Consider the following 19187-nt stretch of genomic DNA (forward strand, 5'->3'; position numbering starts at 1 on the left):
ACAGAGAGTGGTTGTGGCATAGTGACATAGTCAAGGTACTATTTCAGCGTTTGTCAGAAGGGACTGAAGAAAACTACGAAACCGTCAGCCAATATATCCGGTGTCCCTGTCTAGATTTGAACTGAACGCGGAGTTACTATGTTGTAAATACCGCTATAATATTATGACCGTACGTGATGAAAGGTGATAATTAATCCTTTAAATACCGTGACTTTGACTTAAATACCGAATTTCTTCTAAATAATATGTAAAGATTCAGTTCGTGCCTCACAGGAAACACGTTAGGAGTACCGTACACCGGCATGCGCCAAGACATGTAACAGTCAAGACACGATGCCTGCGACATGACGCAAAGAAAGGAGCACAGTTGAAACAAATGATATTATGAAAACCGCCGCACACCGATCTGAGTGATGATGCTGACGTCAGCTTCATGCTGACGAATCACGAATGAAACAAGATTGCGTCTTTTGTCCCATGTCTCGGTGCTTATCTTGACTCAGTTGGTTTGCGGCACACTTACGTCTCCGCTGCAAAGACCAACTGGTTAGTGCACTTTTGGGAGGACCATATGAAATACAAGTGCACTCTGTGGGCATAATGCAGAGTTTTAACGTTAGAACAGTTGTATATATCCTAACCACTAAGCTTTAAATAAAAATAATGAATTCCTAATGATTTAGCTAATTATAGATACTTCTCCTGTACGTGTAGAAAGCCCTTGTTGAAGTTATGTCGGATTTGAGGTACTCACAGCGGTGACTATGAAGGGTATCATCTTCTTGGATGTGACTTTGAAAATGAAGGGAGTGTGTTCCTTTGAAATATCGGTGAACTTGTATCACAACATCCCAGAAGACAGAACTCGTCCTGCTGAAATCCATAAGGGAGTAATTTGTATCGTCTTCATCGTCCATTCCGTTTCCTCTACTCTCCTCCCCTCTCAACTCTACTTCTCTCGTCTCCTTTCTTTTTCTGTCATTCCTTTCATACCTTTATCTCGTTCCTTCCTTTCTTCGTTAAGACAGCGAGTTAACTTACACCTGTGTCCTTCAGATGGCACAGTTTCGAACATAGAGCTACCATCTGTGTTTGTACGTGAAAATTATTACGTAATTCGCTTAGTGGGGGTGGAGTCCAGCTGGGTCCACTCGGCACGTCGGCCACTGATTGGTCTATTGTACCTGCCCCGGGTGATTATGATGGAGAATTTGGTGGAATGAAGATTGGCAGGGGAAACCGAAGTACTCACAGAAAACCCGCCCCAGTGCCACTTTGTCCACCACAAATCACACTTGACCAGACCCGGGCTCAAACCCGGGCCGCCGCGGTGGGAAGCCAGCTACTAACCGCTTGAGCTATGGCGCGGCCAGATTATTACGTAGCGAGAACAAAGAAATATGCAAGCATAGATAAGGCACATACATAAAAATGTCAATATTCTGTGACGTTATATTTACTGTCATTATAAGCAAAAAAAAAAAATTGTATATACATGTGTCCTATTCTGAACGGTTTTCGAAATAGAGCTATTTCACTGTGCAGCAGCTTGGATTTGACGCACAATACTGTCCAGTGTTATCGGCCCCATAAACAGCGTCGATATGCACTCAGACGAGCAACACGCTATGTCCTCACACAAGTTGCAAAATGCATTGATGTTGACAGAGGAATTTTCGAAAATGTATTATATTAAGTAAACTCTACCAATTTTTGTCACTTGAACAATAAATACCGGTATTAGAAACAGTATATAATATCTCTTTGTTATCAAAAATTTTGGAACTGTACAGTGATATAACTCTACCTCGGAAACTGTTCGGAACAGGACACATGTACATATATACATTTTTGCTTAGAATGGCCGAAACTATGTCCTCCCAGGATCGTGACTTCTCGTCCTGAGACATTCTGTATGTTAGTTAGATTAGCCTGAGATTTCAGAAGGATAAGCCGTAAGAAATATACAGGATCAGTCTGCAGGCTTCAGGTCTGTGTGATGCAGGTTGCAGGTCCAGAGACGGTGCGCGAGTCCTGACCTCGGTCACGTTGCTCCAGATACAGACAAAATAGCAACCTGCAGATCGCGGGTCGCTGGAATTCGCCTCAAGGTGTCCTATTACGAAACCAGTTTTGGTATCTGATAGCAGTTTAGTTGGTTCGAGTGCTGTCCAAAGGTCTTGCACAAACTTAGTAGTAGCTATGGGTCCTCAACTGCACTATACCGCGACTTTATGTTTATGGCAGTATAAACGTGACATCAATCGTGGACGAAATTCCACAATTTAAATCAAGTTCAAGTTTCCTAATTGATTAATGTAGCGGTAATCAAGAAGAACAAATGCAGTTGAGTGAAATTTTGACGTAAACATATTATCCAACGATAAAGTCAAGTGACAGGCTTTGGTTATAACGCCGATTATATTACCACAGTACTAGCTGCAGAACAGGATTTACATTTGGTAATTTACGACCGGAGTTCAATTCCCGGCAGACGCAAGAAGATTTTTTTCTTCTCCACGGTGTCGAGACCAACTCTGGGGTCCACCCAGCCTCCTACTGAATGTGTACTGGGAGATATTTCCCCGGAGGTAAAGTGGCCGGGGTGTGAAGCTGACCACTCACCTCCAACTAGTACCTAGGTCAAGAATGTTGGAGATATACCTCAACTCCTCCATACGTCTTCATGGCGTGGTGCTCAATTGAGCAGATGCATAGCTTACATTTGCGCTTTTACCGAATGTCACAGTTTACTGATTGGCGTTTCGCATTCGGGAGGTTCCGGGTTCAGATCTTGTCCTAGTGACTTTTCTTTTTGTTTTCCTTATGGTCTTCAGATAAATGTTGAAGACAAGAATACAAAGATCTTCCCATGCTTAATTAAGCAAGAAATTATGAAGACATATGGAGAACTTCAGGTAATAGCTCTACGCATGTTTAACTTCGGAACTAATTGGAGGGTGACTGGTTTCACGCCCCGGCCGCTTTACCCTAGCACCCATTGGATACGAGGTTGAGTGATTCGGAGAACTGATCTGGACTCTGCGCGGAACAGAATCACTCTTGCTCCCATATAGAACTGAATCCCAATTTCTCGGTCTTCCGGGCTGTAGTCTAATTGCTATATCGACTGGGTACGGAATTGCTTCCTTCCCGATCCTTTAAAAGTTACCATTCACAATAATCACCTTAGAACACTATATCCCGCAGCCTATAACAGTGCTAATAAAGAACAAAGAACATAATATGTTGGCTTAAATAAGGTCTGAAATTTGTAAAGATGATGTATCGATACATTTATTCTGTTTCTGGACATTATCGATCGTCCTGTCTAAAGCATAACATTTCGGTCATTGGATCCTGTCTCCGTTGTCAGGCAAAATCATACTCAGCTAGTCCATATCTCCGGAGACAGGGACTAGTTCTAGTGATTGGACCCAACTGAGTAGGCTTTCACCTGACAGAATCCGGTCTCCGAAACTTTGTGTTTAGAATAAAAATGTCCCAAAACACAATAACTGTATGTTGGCCTAAGTTAAAGGCAAAAGTAAATCGTTAAACATAGTGGTGTGGCCTTCAGCAGGAATATGTCCATTAGCTAAGAATAATATGCATTATGAATAATATTCTAATGAGTTAAAGGAAACGAAATTTATAATTTACCTTAACGACTGTTCTGTTTCGTCTTCTCTAATGGAATGTCACGTGATTGCACTTCGGGTCTCAGGTTAAAGAACTATTATCTAGACTCCAAGATGAACTAGTTCTTTGCTTGATAGCAAACACAACACTGGCTCACTCTATTAAACAGATGGGCTTAGTTCTTCAAAACACGTGTGTTTACATTGCACAACAAATATTGACACAGTGTCCTATTAGACACCGTACCAAACTTATGCACCTACTTTATACGCTGATAATTTCTTTTCAATTTGAACTTCTTTGTCTCTTTCGATGTTATGTAAAGTTTACATGAATTAAGATTAAATTATATGCAGCTAAATATTTCCTTAAGTAATCGAAGTTTCTGTGAATACTATTTTATACAGCAATTATCCAGTTATTGCTGAACTGTGTGGTTCTTAATCTTCACACTCCTAAAATAAACTTCTGTCGAAACTGGTAGCTGCCATTCTTGCGACTTATAGCATTCAAATGCCTTCTAAAGTCACCATGCAGCAGTATTAGCAGTTCTACGTAGATGGCTTCAAATGGAAACAATGTGTGTCACGAAACTGGGTAAGTTTACCCTACGCGAGATGCAGATTACTGGACCATTTAACGATGCTGTATATCGTCACAAGAAATACGAAGATAATTATAATTTTATGTTCTATTTTAATGTGCTCTCTCATTCACTAGAAGGGGCTCGTAGTAGCGTAGTTGGTTGAGGCATTATGCTACAAGCCGGATGGTCGCGGGTTCGAGTCCCGAATAGGTGGATTTTTTTTAATTTACCTGATCCTTCCAGCTGCACTATTGCCCTGCGATCGACTCAGCCTCTAACAGAAATGAATACCAGGAATCTTCCTGGGGTGTAAAGTGCGGCCGGTGCTTAAGACTTACTCACGTATTTATAAATCCTGGGTTAGTATCTTAACATAGACAACAATCTACTCTCTCCACGCCTTTTACAATTCACAATCACCTTACTGTTTTATGCTACATACCGGTAAAAGGTGAGCAGATGTCAGAGCCCCCAAGAAAAATTCAAGTACGACAAACATTGACAGAAGAAGCCAAAATTGCGATGAAATATTCTTTCACTTCAACTCAGGGCATCCGCAACATAAAATCGGGAGTACCGCAAGGAAGTGTTCTGGGCCCATTCCTATACTTGATATATTCGGCTGACCTACCAACCACCGACAACACAGTATTGGCCACATTTGCTGATGATACGGCGATACTCACAGCGAACCATAACCCGATAACTGCCTCCGCAAACCTACAAAACCACATAAATCTCCTACAACAGTGGTTCCACAAATGGCGCACGAGCATAAACAACGAGAAATCAGTCCGAATCACCTTCACCAATCGCCGAACCACTTGTCCGCAAACAACAATCAACAACAGGAACATACCACGCAACGCCGAAGTCAAATACTTAGGTCTTTACCTAGATCAAAAACTCACGTGGAGGACTCATATCAAAAAGAAACGCCAACAGTTAACGCTGAAAGTGAGACAGCTGCACTGGCTGCTAGGAAAACGCTCGCAATTGTCCCTGGAGAACAAAACCCTGTTATACAAGGCACTCTTAAAACCTATATGGACCTATGGCATCGAGCTGTGGGGCTGCGCTCGACCATCCAATACCAAAATCCTCCAAACATTCCAATCGAAAACACTACGAAGAATCACAGGCGCACCATGGTACGTAACAAACGGAACTATCCACAACGATCTCAACATACCCCTCATCACGGAAGAGATCAGAAAACATACCACCAGACACCGTACTCGGATAACAGGACACGAGAACCCGCTAATCGTTGAATTAACGAAACCGCACCCAGCAGCAAGACGACTGAGGACAACTTGGCCAGAAGACTTATTTAACTAAAAGGTAGAGTACTGCCACTGGGCAGCTGCCGCCTTCACGACATAAGCACCCATCGCATTTACTTATTACTTGCAGTTTTCAAGTAGATTGTAAATTGACGTAAAATAAAATATAAAAAAAACTTCAACTCAGTATAACCATGTTATGACCTGACCTTTTCTCTTCATGTTTTTCGTACATTTAGAAATTGGAAATGTTGGCTCCTTCAACTCTACAACCCGGAAGAATAGTCAGTATGCAAACAGTCAAGAATTAACTGATGTTTATTGTGCACATTTTAAGAACGCGGAAGGCATCTAGTGTAACCGCCTCAACTGATCTTCGTTTCGAGAAAAAAAAGCACTGGTTTGCTGTACTGGTAGCAATAGCCCGAAGAGAGTGTTCGACAATTTATTTCGGGATGGACAGAGTGACATCCTTCTGAAGGTAACTCGACAAAATTCTGACCCAGAGGGAGTACCTGAATATGGGGGAGAACCATCCACCGAGCTGTAGTCATGAACTCTAGAGAGCTGAGTTGAATGTTTTTGACGGTAAATAAGTAAGTGTGGTGGCAGGCCGCGCCAGAGCTCAAGCGGTTAGTCGCTGGCTTCCCATCGCGGCGGCCCGGGTTCGATCCCGGGTCTGGGCAAGTGGGATTCGTGGTGGACAAAGTGGCTCTGGGGCAGGTTTTCTCCGAGTACTTCGGTTTCCCTTGCCAATTTTCATTCCACCAATTGCTCCACACTCACCCTCACCTATCATCTGGGGCTGGTACAATAGGCCATAAGTGGCCGCAGTACAAGGACTTAGTCCCACCCCACTAGCAATAAAAAAAGTGGGGTGGCAAGTGAGACGGCCAGGCAAAGAGATAGTAGTCGCAGAGAGAGATGTTTAAGAATTATGAGTATTAACGGGAACCAATTTAATGAGAGACGTATGGCAGGTTGCCGTGACAAACAATGAAACTGTTAAGTGCGAGGGAGTCAGTAAATAGGTCACAAATTGAAGTATAACAACTGTAATGGATGTAATAGGTTTTTATATGTGTCACTAGGTAACAGCACAGTCCAGCTCCATGACAGTCTAGATAACAGACACGCATGAGAATATTAAGAGGCTGGTTTCAGTAGTCAAAATGGCGATCGTGCTTGAAAGGTGTAATACCGAAGAGCAGAGTTCTTCTGTGCTTTTTATTGTGTGAAAAAGATCCAATGCGAAGGATACTCATAAAGAAATGTTGCCTGTTTTGGGGGAGAAGTGTTTGTCGCGCAAGGCGCTTCACAACTGGGTCGAGACATTTTCTCAAGGACGTTCGAAAGTCTCAGATGATTAAGCGGAGGTGCAAAAGTAGCTGAGACAACAGTCAAAAAATTGCTCTGCTGCGGGTTTCGACATACTGGTAAAGCGAACGGACAAGTACAAGTATATCAATGTTGATGGAGGATATATCGAGAAACAAATTTTTTTCCCACGTTCGAATATCGCATGTTTTACGTTTTATATCAATTTGTGACTTATTTACTCATTCTCCCTCGTATTGTATGTAATTAGAAGGTAGTGCCGTTCACAAACCATGGTCTTGTCTGTCGAGAACTTGTTCCATACTCACGCGTAATTCTCTGAAGATTATTTTAAAATAGATCGACCATATGAATGGGCTAGGGGCAGGTACCTCGCGGATGGAAACTGCACAGTGGGTTAAGCAATGGTTCCTTGTGACCGACCTGGCGAATGAAAGTCGTGACAGCGGTGGGGTCACCCCTGGTGATAATAATGAGCGATGGCATGAATGAGATGCGATCTCCATCCACCTGCCACAATAAATAAAATATAATAGATAAATAGGCAGAAATATCTGTAGAATATTTTATCGCAAATATATCCGTACTGCCTTTTGGGCACGAATGCAATCTAATAAAATATGCAGAAGTTAATCGAGAAATGTATTAGAAAATATACAAATAACATTGGATCTGATAACCAATATATATTTGTTGTCTATGTTTTTTATAAGATGTCAGCTCTTATTTATTTTCAGTGTGCAGATTTCGGTATGTATGTGGAAGCACACTATGGACAGCGCCTTCATGAAGCAAGTGCTCAACGAATTAAAAACTACGCCATGAAGTCGTGTGGGGGGTGGATATATAGATCCACATTTTTTTGACCTCGGCACTAGATGAAGGTGAGTGGTCACCTTCACGCCCCTGCCGCTTTACTCCCGGGGAAACAGCCCCCGGTACCCATTGGATCGGAGGCTGGGTGGGCCCCATAGCTCACGGAATACATTTATAAGTTTGGAATGAACTCCAAAATAACTATCGAGTGTTTCCGTAAATAGCATTAACCGATTGTTCCTTGTTTTCTGTGATGTAGGAATAGAATTTTTAAACTTATGATTCAAGTGTTTTAACTTTCGTTCACATTTCGGATTACTTATTCTTACAGCGAATTCCTTCAACTCTTCACATAACACATTCAATTTCTCTCAGCCAATTAACTGAGTGTTCGGAATTGAAGAATTGAAGTCAGGACATCTCGCTTCACAGGTATCATATTCTTTGATTTATTCAAAGAAATTATTCTCCTACCTGCATTTTGCTCTTGAAGTCAACACCTTTTGTTATAATACCCCTCCAAATATTTCGAATTCTTTGCTTATTTCACCCATGTTGTACATTCAGCCTATATTTTATTGATTTAATTAAGAGATATATACGGGATGAAAAGGAGAGTTTGAGAAGTTTTCAATTTATTTAGCACTTCGTTATCAAATACTTTAAATGTTTTGAATTTAAGAGTTATCGATCAATTTTGGCAGACATGCAAGACAGAGGTATGTAGCATCTGATTTTACATTAAAAAATTCTACATTTTACCAGCGGAATATATTTATGTCTTTTTCAAAACAGACAAATATTATTTCTCTAAACATCATTAATCAGCTGATCTCTATAGCGGAAACGAATTCAGTTTTCTGCGAGGTGGGAATTGAACTTGTGTTACTGAAGCGAGCGTTCTTATCAGAAGATCGGGCTGACGAGATCTGTAAACCTTGTGAAAAAGTTTATGCTTTTTCTGCATTCAGAATGAATTGTGTATCATTTCCCCTACGAATTTTCTTTCTCACTCACAATTCTACTGCTCTTTTGTTCTATTTTTCTCTCATTTAAAGGAACAAATCCCTGTATCGGTACACAGATTAGGTGAATAACATTAATTTTTATTTTTCAGCTTTGCATTCTTTTCTCCATTTTGAAAAAAATAAGCGATTAACGGAATTTGTTTATCAACTTACATTTTCCATTATATCATTCTCACACAATATTCAAAGCAAGTTCTGAAAAATAATCCGTCGCCTATACACAAAATCACTGCACATTTGTAAAAGCTAAATGTACTTGTTATTGCCACTATGAACAGAAGTAAACTGTCATAACCTTGATCTGTAACATCAAGTCGGTAGAAAGAATGTACACTTTCAAACACACAGAGCAGCAGTAATTAAGGCACAGCTGCATATGTCGTTTTCACCGTGGCACTGAATTCTAACTGCTACCTACTTCAACGAAAGTTTAGTGCATGTTATCCAAACTGGTTATGTGAATTATACCTTAAAAATGCAATAGGGGAAGGAGGGAAGGAGGGAATGTTATGACGTCATATATCAACTAAGTGTGATACTGACCAAGCTATCTTCTACGCTGTTTACGACAAAATGAAAATAACTTGTGCTAGCTACACTTTATTATTTGATGATCAATACATTCAGATCAAACGAGTATCCATTATATACCACAAATGTAATCTTTTGTAATTTCATTGCAAAGTATTTTGCCTGAAACTTGCAATACCTGTCGTTGTATAAATTTACTATAATGTGTTAGTTCCATTTTTTTTAAAGCTGGGATGATACACTGACTACAACTGTTATTTTGGATTTTATCCATCGTCATAATTTCCTAAAGAAGAGATAATTTTCGGAAGAGTGGTTTACTAAAAAACTGGACATTAATAGAAATAAAAAAATGCCTAATTATAAACTGCTCGTCCCTTTTAAAGTCATGGTAGTAAATATGGCGATTAATGGTTTACAACAAACAGATGTACAGTTGAAACAAAACAAACTCCGTGGCCTGTAGTCCGCAAGCGAACTACACCGACCAAGCGACCGCCGCTTGTCGGCGAAGTTAGTCCCAACTTTAGCGGATAGAGGGTGTCGCGTGGTCAGCGCAACGGATCCCCACGGCCGTTAATCTCGGCTTTATAGACCGGCCCCGCTATTTCCAAGAAATAGCTCCTCAATTATCCTCACGAGGCAGAGTGGACCCCTTTCCAGACCCGCTACTTCTCAGAAAATCTGTTAGCGCCGGGAATCAAACCAGGGACCTCAGGACCTGTAACCAAGAACTCTGACCACAAGACCACAGAGAGAAATATTTTGGTTAACGACCTGTGGCCAGCTAACAGTTACGAAAATAACAATTCAGCTCAATTCTTTATTTATGTGCTGATCTCAAGACCCAGTGGCCAATAGAGGATCAGCACGAATGGAAACGAGTGCGAATTCAAATAATTCAGTTCAATAAATTCTTAACACTTAACAGCCCGGAGACAAATTTCAAAGTGAGTACAAATATAATGAAAAGAGAACGAAACACAAACAGAACACAAAAAATGACAGTTTGTGAGCTATTAATTCATTTCACAAATTTATTTACGTGCAAACTTAACAGGTCAGAGGAGAATTATAAAGTGAGCACGAGTAAGAAGAAAAACAACAACAAAACACTTCCAAATAAAATACAAAACAATGCAATTTAAATAATAAGAAAAATTAAATGTATCCCTGTAACAGGCCGTGGAGATGTTGAGGTTCCCATATTTTCTATACAGTCGGCTCATAGAAGGCTGTAAGGTTTAAATAATAATAATGTCACGTGTTTAGAGTGACTATAGACGGGGTTTGGATTGGTCAATGGATTTAATGACCATTTACACACAAGACTCGGAACTACAAGCAACAAAACGCTACCGCTTATCTACACACTTCACAAATCACTACAGCACACTCTAAGCCTCTGTCTTTTATAGTCTTCTCTAGTCGTTGCTTGGTAACAGCTCTCAACAATGGAGATTTTTCAGCTTCTGTGCCCATGCCGTTGTCCGCTGGCTAATAATACTCAGAACTGAACTCACTGTCAAAGTCAAAGTCACATTACGACTGACAGTAAGTCAGTAAGTCTTGGTGTAGAGCCCCGCCTAAGGCTCATGAGCAGATATTTATTACTGTCTGACAGTTACGGTCTTGTTTTTTGTGGGGCTCCCTCTCTGACGAGAGGACGGGTCTGTCTTTTGTATTGCTGCTAGCCCTTGCCAGTTCAGTCTTCCTCGGGTCCGAGTCCCTAAGGACTCGCGACCATATTTTACTGTCTCAGATTTGAGACTTCCCTTTTCGTCGCCTCATACGACTCGCAGGGTCACGGTGAAGGTATTCGACCCCGCCTCCAGACGGGTTCCACTCAACTCAAAGTCAAAGTCAAAGTCACATTGCGACTGAATTCAGCGCAAGAAAACTGTTTATATTTTGGGGTATGACACCGTATAGTCTGATTGAATTTCATCTGTGTTTTGGAGGAATGTACTAGCTACAATTTCAGAGCCAAAAAGGAAACAAACCATGCAACAGTAAGGAGCAAATGCAGGAAACAGAGCTGCTTGCTTTTTACTTGCTTGGCGTACACTTTCACCTTGAAGATGGAGGAAGCATGTTCCCCGAAAACGTTCATGAACTTCTACGGGCTATATGACATAGCGTTTCAGAAGACAATATCTTTCAAATTTCCTAAATGTTTTTATGTGAGGGAGAGTCAGTAAATAGACCACAAATGGAAGTAAAACAGCTGTAATGGATGTAATAGGTTCTCTATGTGTATCACTAGGCAGCAGCACAGTACAGCTTCATTAACTAGCAGACGTGCATAAGAATTTTCAGGGGCTGGTTTCTCTAATCAAAATGGTGACGGTACTTGAGGTTTATAATACCGAAGAGCAGAGTTATCTTATGCGTTTTTAGAGACAAAAGGACTCAATGAAAAGAATATTCGTAAATAAATATTTCCTGTTTACGGTGGGAAGTGTTTATGGCTTAAAGAGCCCCACAACTGAGTGGCAACTGTTTCTCTAATGACGAAGAGGTTGAAACGGAGGTGCGGAAGTGTTTGAGACAATAGTCGAAAGATTACGGGTTTCGACGCATTGGTAAGGGGATGGGACAAGCGTATCAATTTTGGCGGAGGATATGCCGAGAAATAAATGTTTCTTCCAGATCATAATATCTTATATTTTACGTTTTATATCCATTTGTATATTTGTATATTTACTGACTCTCCCCCGTAGTTTATCATCCACTGAAAATTTGGTAAGACCTGACGCAAATTAATCCAACAACTCGAAGAATAGAATAAATTCATACCGGATATACAGTATTTATACAGGCCTATAGGAATACAAATTTTGAGACAACTACCGAGAAAGTTGGCTCAGTTCTTATACGTGATAGTCATTAAGTTCGTGGAATGTGGAATGTGGACCTGTCGTCTGACAGATTACTGATGAATGAAATTACAAGGTATTCACATACACTTATACAGATCCACATCGGCCCTCAAAATAGTTGCCGTTGGTCGCTATGCAAGTCTGCCAACGTTGATATAGCTGTCGAAAACATTGCTGAAACATATTGGCAAGAAATTCCTGTACGACCCTTTGCGGCCATTCCACGAACTTATTGACTGTGGCAGTATTCCTGAATTTTAAACTAGATGCATCCTAACCTGGGCAGGCACATCGATTATGCTGACCAAGGGGTTTCATATTAATTACTCTGCTATTTATCCCTACAGATTTTGAGTTGCTGAGATCAATGTTAAATGAACTGCAAATAAATTAATATAACCGTTAAGTCGTGACTTACGTATGCAAACTGAAGCCAATTTCGTAATACTGCCGAAATTGACGTAAATTATCAGTTGGCAATCTCTGACGTAGGACTGTCTTTTTATTCTATTTACACTTTAACTCCATTCACTTATAGATGGTACAAAACTACATGCTTTCCTATACACAACCTACAGTTTTTACCGCGTGACCTTATAGGATATTGTTCAAGTTACAAGATAATGACATAGATAACGATTTGAAACGGTTTGTTTCTCTTTGTGGGAACTGTGCAGTTAAAATTAGCAAAGGTGTTTATTTGTCATTTTATGTGACTGTTTTAGTGATAAGTTTTCCAATACAACATTTCAAGGATTTTTTTCCTCCAAGAGGGCATGTAATAATAAAGGGACGTACAATAAGTATATATAACAAACAAGAAAACAAACTCCGTGATTTTAGTCCGCAAGCGAACTATACCGACCGAGTGACCGCCGTTTGTCGGCGAAGTTTAATGCTAACTTTTGCGGATAGAGGGTGTCGCGTGGTCAGCGCAACGAATACCCAAGGCCGTTAATTTCGGTTTTCTAGACCGCAGCCGCTATTTCCTTGAAATAGCTCCTCAGTTATCATCACAAGGCTGAGTGGACCCCGTTCCAGACCCACTACTTCTCCGAAAAAATCTGGTAGCGCCGGGAATCGAACCCGGACCTCTGGATCTGTAGCCAGGAACGCTGACCACTAGACCACAGAATACAGAAATAAATATACACATAAATATTTTTTCAACAGAAAAGATTCTATGCGTCTTCATTCTCATCGTCTGATTATTAGTTCATTTGGCACCCAGTTGCAAGAGGTAGGATGTGCGAAACGTTCTCTACCGTACTTTATTGTAAACCTCCTCTTCACGATTTGAACATCAGCGTCAAAAACGAGTTTCTGACGACAAAGTCATGGCGTTTTAACCATTACATGTTTTGCAGAGAAAATACCACTACCAAAATTTATTTATATTATATGTGATGTGACGCTGTGCAGCATGGTAGAAATTTGCCGACGTTTCGGAAGAACCTACTGCCGTCGTCTTCAGTGTCGAGGAAACAAGCAGCAAACACTCACATTCTCTTCGACACTGAAGATGTAGAAATATTCCTCCGAAACGTCGGTGAAGTTATATTAGACTACAAGGCGTTCGATCCCAGAAGACAGTAATCTTCACGGTCATTATGATCACTGATAGAAGTGCAATGCAACATGATTTTTAAAACAATAAGAATCATCAGACAGGAAACTAAAAAATAATCAGACAAAATAAAATCTTCTGTGGTCTATCCGTCCTACAGTCCTGTGCTAGGACGAGACACTAATCCTATGAATACAGTCCCTCCTCAAATTGAGGTTTCGAGTCAATTATAAGCCCATGTCTCAATACGTTATACGAACTGCCTTCATAATTTTCGAGATAGAGATTACTTACTTACTTATGGAGCTGAGCCCTTCAGGAGGAGCTGCAAAATCTGCAAATACTCAAGAATTTCCCAGCATTTTATGGAACCCGAAGGTTCATTACCGTGTTCACAAGAGCTCTCCACTAGTCCCTATCCTGAGCCAGACCAAACCAATCCACACCATCCCATTTTATCTCTCTAAGACCCATTCTAATATTGACCACCCACCTACGTCTTGGTCTTCCCAGTGGTCTCTTTCCTTCTGGCTTTCCCACCAATATCCTATATGCATTGCACTTCTCCACATTCGTGCTACATGCCCAGTCCACATGATCTTCCTTGACTTCATCATTCTAATTATACTTGGAGTAGAGTACAAGTCGAGATAGAGATTATCTAAAACAAAACTTGTACAACTTACTAATTAAAAACAACAGGTCTTCACTCAGTTACGTTGGAGTCAGTTCCGCTGTGACGTTTGCTTTCTCCACTCCTTTAATACGACGACACAGTACAGAATAGAAGCCGCTGAGTAGAAAGAGATTCCCAGACGTGCCTTGCACGGGATACAGACATGCACTGAGATGATATTCTGGGGCATATCTCGGCTACTGTGGATTATCACAAGGACTCTTATCGATTGTATTAAGTAAGAAAATAAAAATCCAGTATGAGAACAGCCAGTGCAAGATTTTTGGATGAACTAAGATAACCTTTACATCCAACTAAAAAGTCTTCTCTATGCGTGTCGCAACGATTTGGGATTTATTAAAGGAAAATAACAAGTACATATCCGGTATATTATACATATAAGCTATTTAATAGTGAATCTAGACAATTTCAGCATTTGTCCTCTTTTGTATGAGGCATATAATATACAGAATATCCTGAGAGAAAGCGGCCAAACAGAAGATTGTTATCATGTCATTTTGAACAAGAATTTTCACATGACTGTATGTCCTATTTGTAAAGGGCAAGACGTTATTTTTTGTTAAAAGATATTACAAAGCAAATATATGATAGTAAATTGTTTCAAAACTGGCATAAAGGTAAGAAAATAAAGTTGTCCCTGCGCTTAACTAAGAATTACGCCATGAAGGCGTATGGGGGAATTTATGTACAGATACTTTTTTTTGACCTCGGCACTAGATGGAGGTGAGTGGTCAGCTTCACGCTCCGATCGCTTTACCCCCGGTGAAAGAGCCCACGATACCCATTGGCTAGGAGGCCGGGTGCGCCCCAGAACCGGTCTGGACGACGTAGAGAAGCGAAAATTTTTTACCCTCCCGGGACTCGAGCTCCGAACCCTCCGTCGTCCAGTGCGTAGCCAGTCGCTATACCAACTGCACTATACCGCCTCCTATTTCAACACTAGCATATGGAGGAAAACAAGTAAATCACGAGTTGCACGTATTGGTAGGTTTCTCGGTAATACAGAACAAATAAGGAAAGATCCTGAAACTTTTGGAAGGACCATTAATTCGCTGATATATCGTGCTAGAAATCATGTTAAAGCCGAAGGGCCATAGTTTGTACATCTTTAGATGAATGAATGTAGAGTAAGTGTAATGCAATGCGATGTAAATAAATTTTGTGTTATTTAAATTATGTTTGCTTTACTTATTGAAAAAGAAGCGGTATCTGAGTTCGTTGAGGTACTATGATACAAACCGGAAGGTCGCGGGTTCCACTCCCGATGACGTGGATTTTTTTTTTAATTTACCTAATCTTCCAGCCGCACTATGGCCCCTGGGGTCGACTCAGCCTCTAATAGAAATGAGTACCAGGGTTGTGAGTCCCGAGAGAAACCTGCAGACATGGAGGCAGAGCGGGAACATGGAGTTTTAACGAGTTGCGACCAGCCGATGTTAATTTCACTTAGAATAACTAGCCGCTAATGAACAAGCCGGTATCTCTAATGGGGACTGGCACATGCGACAAGGATTATTGTCGTTAATAATGGGTGACGTCACGATTATTAGGGTTCGTCAACAAAACAATTAGAAGGTTCGTGTTTTCACGTCCTTGTGATCTTGTCAAGCTTCTCTCGTTTGATTAACCCGGCAACAAGAAATAAGCGTTGTTGAGGGATATACGTGTACACTGTGCTGAAGATACTCTGATCCCACTGTAGTTCGTCCAGCATTAAGAAGGTAATCTAACAGTAACTTACGTACGGAGCCAAGTTGTTGGCTGTTTCCTCACAGTTGCATTTCATGTGGTTACCTTACTTACTAACATGACAATGACAAATATCAGTAAAGTAAACTATCCCTGTACCAGGCTGTGAAGTCCCATAGGGTTGTGAGACGTCCAGGGTCCCACATTATCCAGACAATCGGCTCAAAGATGGTGGTAAGGTTGTCAGCCGCGCTTTACTCCCCAAGAAAATTATTTAATTAATTCCTGGTACTCATTTCTGTTAGAGGCTGAGTCGACCTCAGGGCCATAGTGCGGCTGGAAGGATTTGGTCTATTGAAAAAATCCAGTGACCTCATCGGGACTTCAACCCGCGACCTTCCGGCTTGTAGCATAGCCGCTCAACCAATGACAATTATCAGTACTGTTATTATCTTGGGTAAAGTTTTTATAATTTACTTTTAAAATAATATATTAATGTTTTTGTTTTTATCATTATTCTGCTGGTTAAACTTAACACTTTCCCTCTGTGTCCCAACCTCTTATATGCTTAGTTTCCTGTACTTCAGACGTCCATTAAAAATTTTAGTTTTTCAATTTTGTTCCTGTGATAAGAAGTGTTTTCTACAGAAATAGCTAATGCTGGGTTTGGGAAAGGCGTATATGCGTGGACAAACCCTTACAACCAAGTTAACTACTTTATGAGAGAAGTCAAGAGGACACACAGAAATAAGATGGAACCCACCAATTCTGTTAGGAGCCAGAACTGGGCGAAGACATAACCTCTAAGACGACGGCGACTACTAAACATTTAATTAGTATATTAAACTAAGTAATTACCAGGAAGTTATAAAGACGTTTCTGCTCATAACTGCTGAAAACTCGGGGTTCTAGAAATCTTCCTTCTGTGTAGAAGGTCTAATCAAATTTCAACTATTAAATTTCCATTTCTTTTCGTAAGATAAACTCACATTGATGATAATCTTATAGTGGCCTGTTATTACGTATTGTGTAAAATTTCCAGGCTATTACAAAAACGCTGTATGATTTAACATTTGGAAAAGACACTTCTATGTTCAATACAAGAAAATATGGGGTTCTGAAAGTCTAAATTAAGTATCTGTAACATTTAACTAACCTTTAGTGGCTGGTAAACTTAGTATAAACCTAGCTCATAAGCGCCAAGAATGCTTTGCCTCTTACTTCCAGTCGATTCATAGAGAGATAAAATGTTGATTTAATTTGGCTTCTTCTTGCATTTTCTTATTATTTATGAAATTATGTCACAGACGGTATGTGCTGTCGTGGGCGGTCAATATCAACTCATTTTCTGAAGATGGGATTTTCATTATTTCTTGTCTACAAGTCCATCTTCCTATCTTGGAACCTTATCTGAAGAACCAGACCAGATCTTAAAGTCCATCTTAGGACACCTCCCGCACGCCATTCACATATACACAAGAGCTTAAACGAGCTTTGATGTCCCAAACACAGAGGTGGAAGTAGTTACAAGACTGGTCGCCCGGCTGCTTGGCAATTTCGACGTCTCCCAAAACAAATTTCAGTCTCTGATAGCGCATGCATTCACTGAGATCGCGATTAACATAAGAGTGGACCAGTGGACGGGTGATCTGTGGTCGTTGTAGTCACAGATGGGAATTGTGCCCCTTCTTTTAGATTTGCGAAAGTTCAGAATGAAGTGCAGTTTCATAGTAAGAATTCTGAGATTAATCGTCAGGTCGCAGTGAATTGCCGAAGACAAATTTCCGTTTCTCCTGGCATGAATTTTCAGTGAAATCGTGAAAAAATATACAAAATGGATAGACCGATGGAAGGTTTATCTGAATAAACTGTTACTAAGGTAGGATGAATATTCGGAACATTTGTACACTGCTAGAGAATGAAAGCCAGTAAAGCTTATTTAGAAAAAGAAAGTTGTAATATGCATACGGAAAATAGAAAAGATTTGTTGCATTTGACGTTTTTTTGGTAATATTCAGTTGCTTACTAATAAAAGGGAAGAATACAAAATGTAAATTGGAAACAAAACGGAGCGTATGGTGGTAATTTTGGAATAACGGTTATTAAGGAAACTTATAAAGTGTCTCTTGTTATTCATTTTGTATCCGAAGGCCAAACCATTCAACCGCCGAGTATTACACTCTGTCACGCTGTGACTAAAAAAATCTCTCTGTTGGTCAGTGTCGAACTAGATAATGACCATTGTGATGCTCTGTTGCGAGTTGAAAGAAAACGACAGGTTACACAATTCTGACGAAGGTTTCTGGCTATAAGCAAGATTTGCCGAAAACTATTCATCTAGGTACGAGAAGTTTATCAAGCTTAGTATATTAGCATAAACGTAACTGTTTCCCCTAAATTTCGCAAGTTATAGAGGTAAGTTATATTTTACGATTTTTAAAAACAATTCCATGTTGAAGTTCCAAAGGGCTTTATGCAGGTTTCAATCAAAAAGAACGGTTCGGATGTTGGCCAGAGGTTTACAACAGTTTACTTTAGAATAAGCTATAAAGTGTTGAAGCAAAGAAGGAATTAAAAGAACGAAGGAAGTGAAAGAAGGTAAAGTGGAAAAATAAAGGAAGGAAGAGAGATTAAATAGTGGAAGAGGGAATGAATGGAAATAAAATGAAAGGTTAAGCTGTCCCTGTACCTAACTACCGTATTTACGCATGTATAGGCCGCACATTTTTTGCCAAAAATTCAAGATGAAAACTGGGGTGCGGCTTATATTCGAAATATTCGAAATCACACTTCATTAAAAAAAATTATATTCATAATTAGTGATACAGGATGTTCTACTCCTGAAATAATATTCCAAGAAAATTATTTTTTCTCTAATTTCTGTCTGAAAATTGTGCTGCGGCCTATACACGCAGGCGGCCTATACATGCGTAAATACGGTAATTAAGCACTACGCCATGAAGACGTATGGGGGAGTGGATGTGTAGATCCAGTTGCTCTTGACCTCGGCGCTAGTTGCAGGTGGGTGGTCATCTTCATGCTCCGTCCGCTTTACCCCCGGACAAGAGCCCTAACCATTGGATATGAGGTTGGGTTGGCCCCAGAGCCTTTCTGGAGAAGTGAAA

The 19187-nt window shown here is 40.4% G+C and overlaps 1 protein-coding gene across 4 annotated transcripts in view; it reads right to left on the reverse strand.

Moving 5' to 3' along the window:
* LOC111865558 (monocarboxylate transporter 12) overlaps nt 1-19187 on the reverse strand; it is a 91893-nt gene that overhangs the window by 58530 nt on the left and 14176 nt on the right. Inside the window, exon 1 of one of the 4 annotated variants that reach the window (XM_023853696.2) lies at nt 14363-14533. The exons of 1 other annotated variant lie outside the window; for it this stretch is intronic. Coding sequence is in view for 1 of the 3 variants with exons in the window: in XM_023853694.2 (XP_023709462.1) it covers nt 8850-8851 (2 nt within the window). In the remaining 2 variants the exon portion in view is untranslated. Of the gene's footprint in view, nt 1-3663; nt 3771-8849; nt 9079-14362; nt 14534-19187 lie in introns of those variants that run through there. 2 more of the 4 variants (XM_023853694.2, XM_023853698.2) reach the window with 2 other exon arrangements.

Source organism: Cryptotermes secundus, unplaced genomic scaffold (genome assembly GCF_002891405.2).
Source record: "Cryptotermes secundus unplaced genomic scaffold, Csec_1.0 scaffold836, whole genome shotgun sequence".
NCBI classification, from domain to species: Eukaryota; Metazoa; Arthropoda; class Insecta; order Blattodea; family Kalotermitidae; genus Cryptotermes; species Cryptotermes secundus.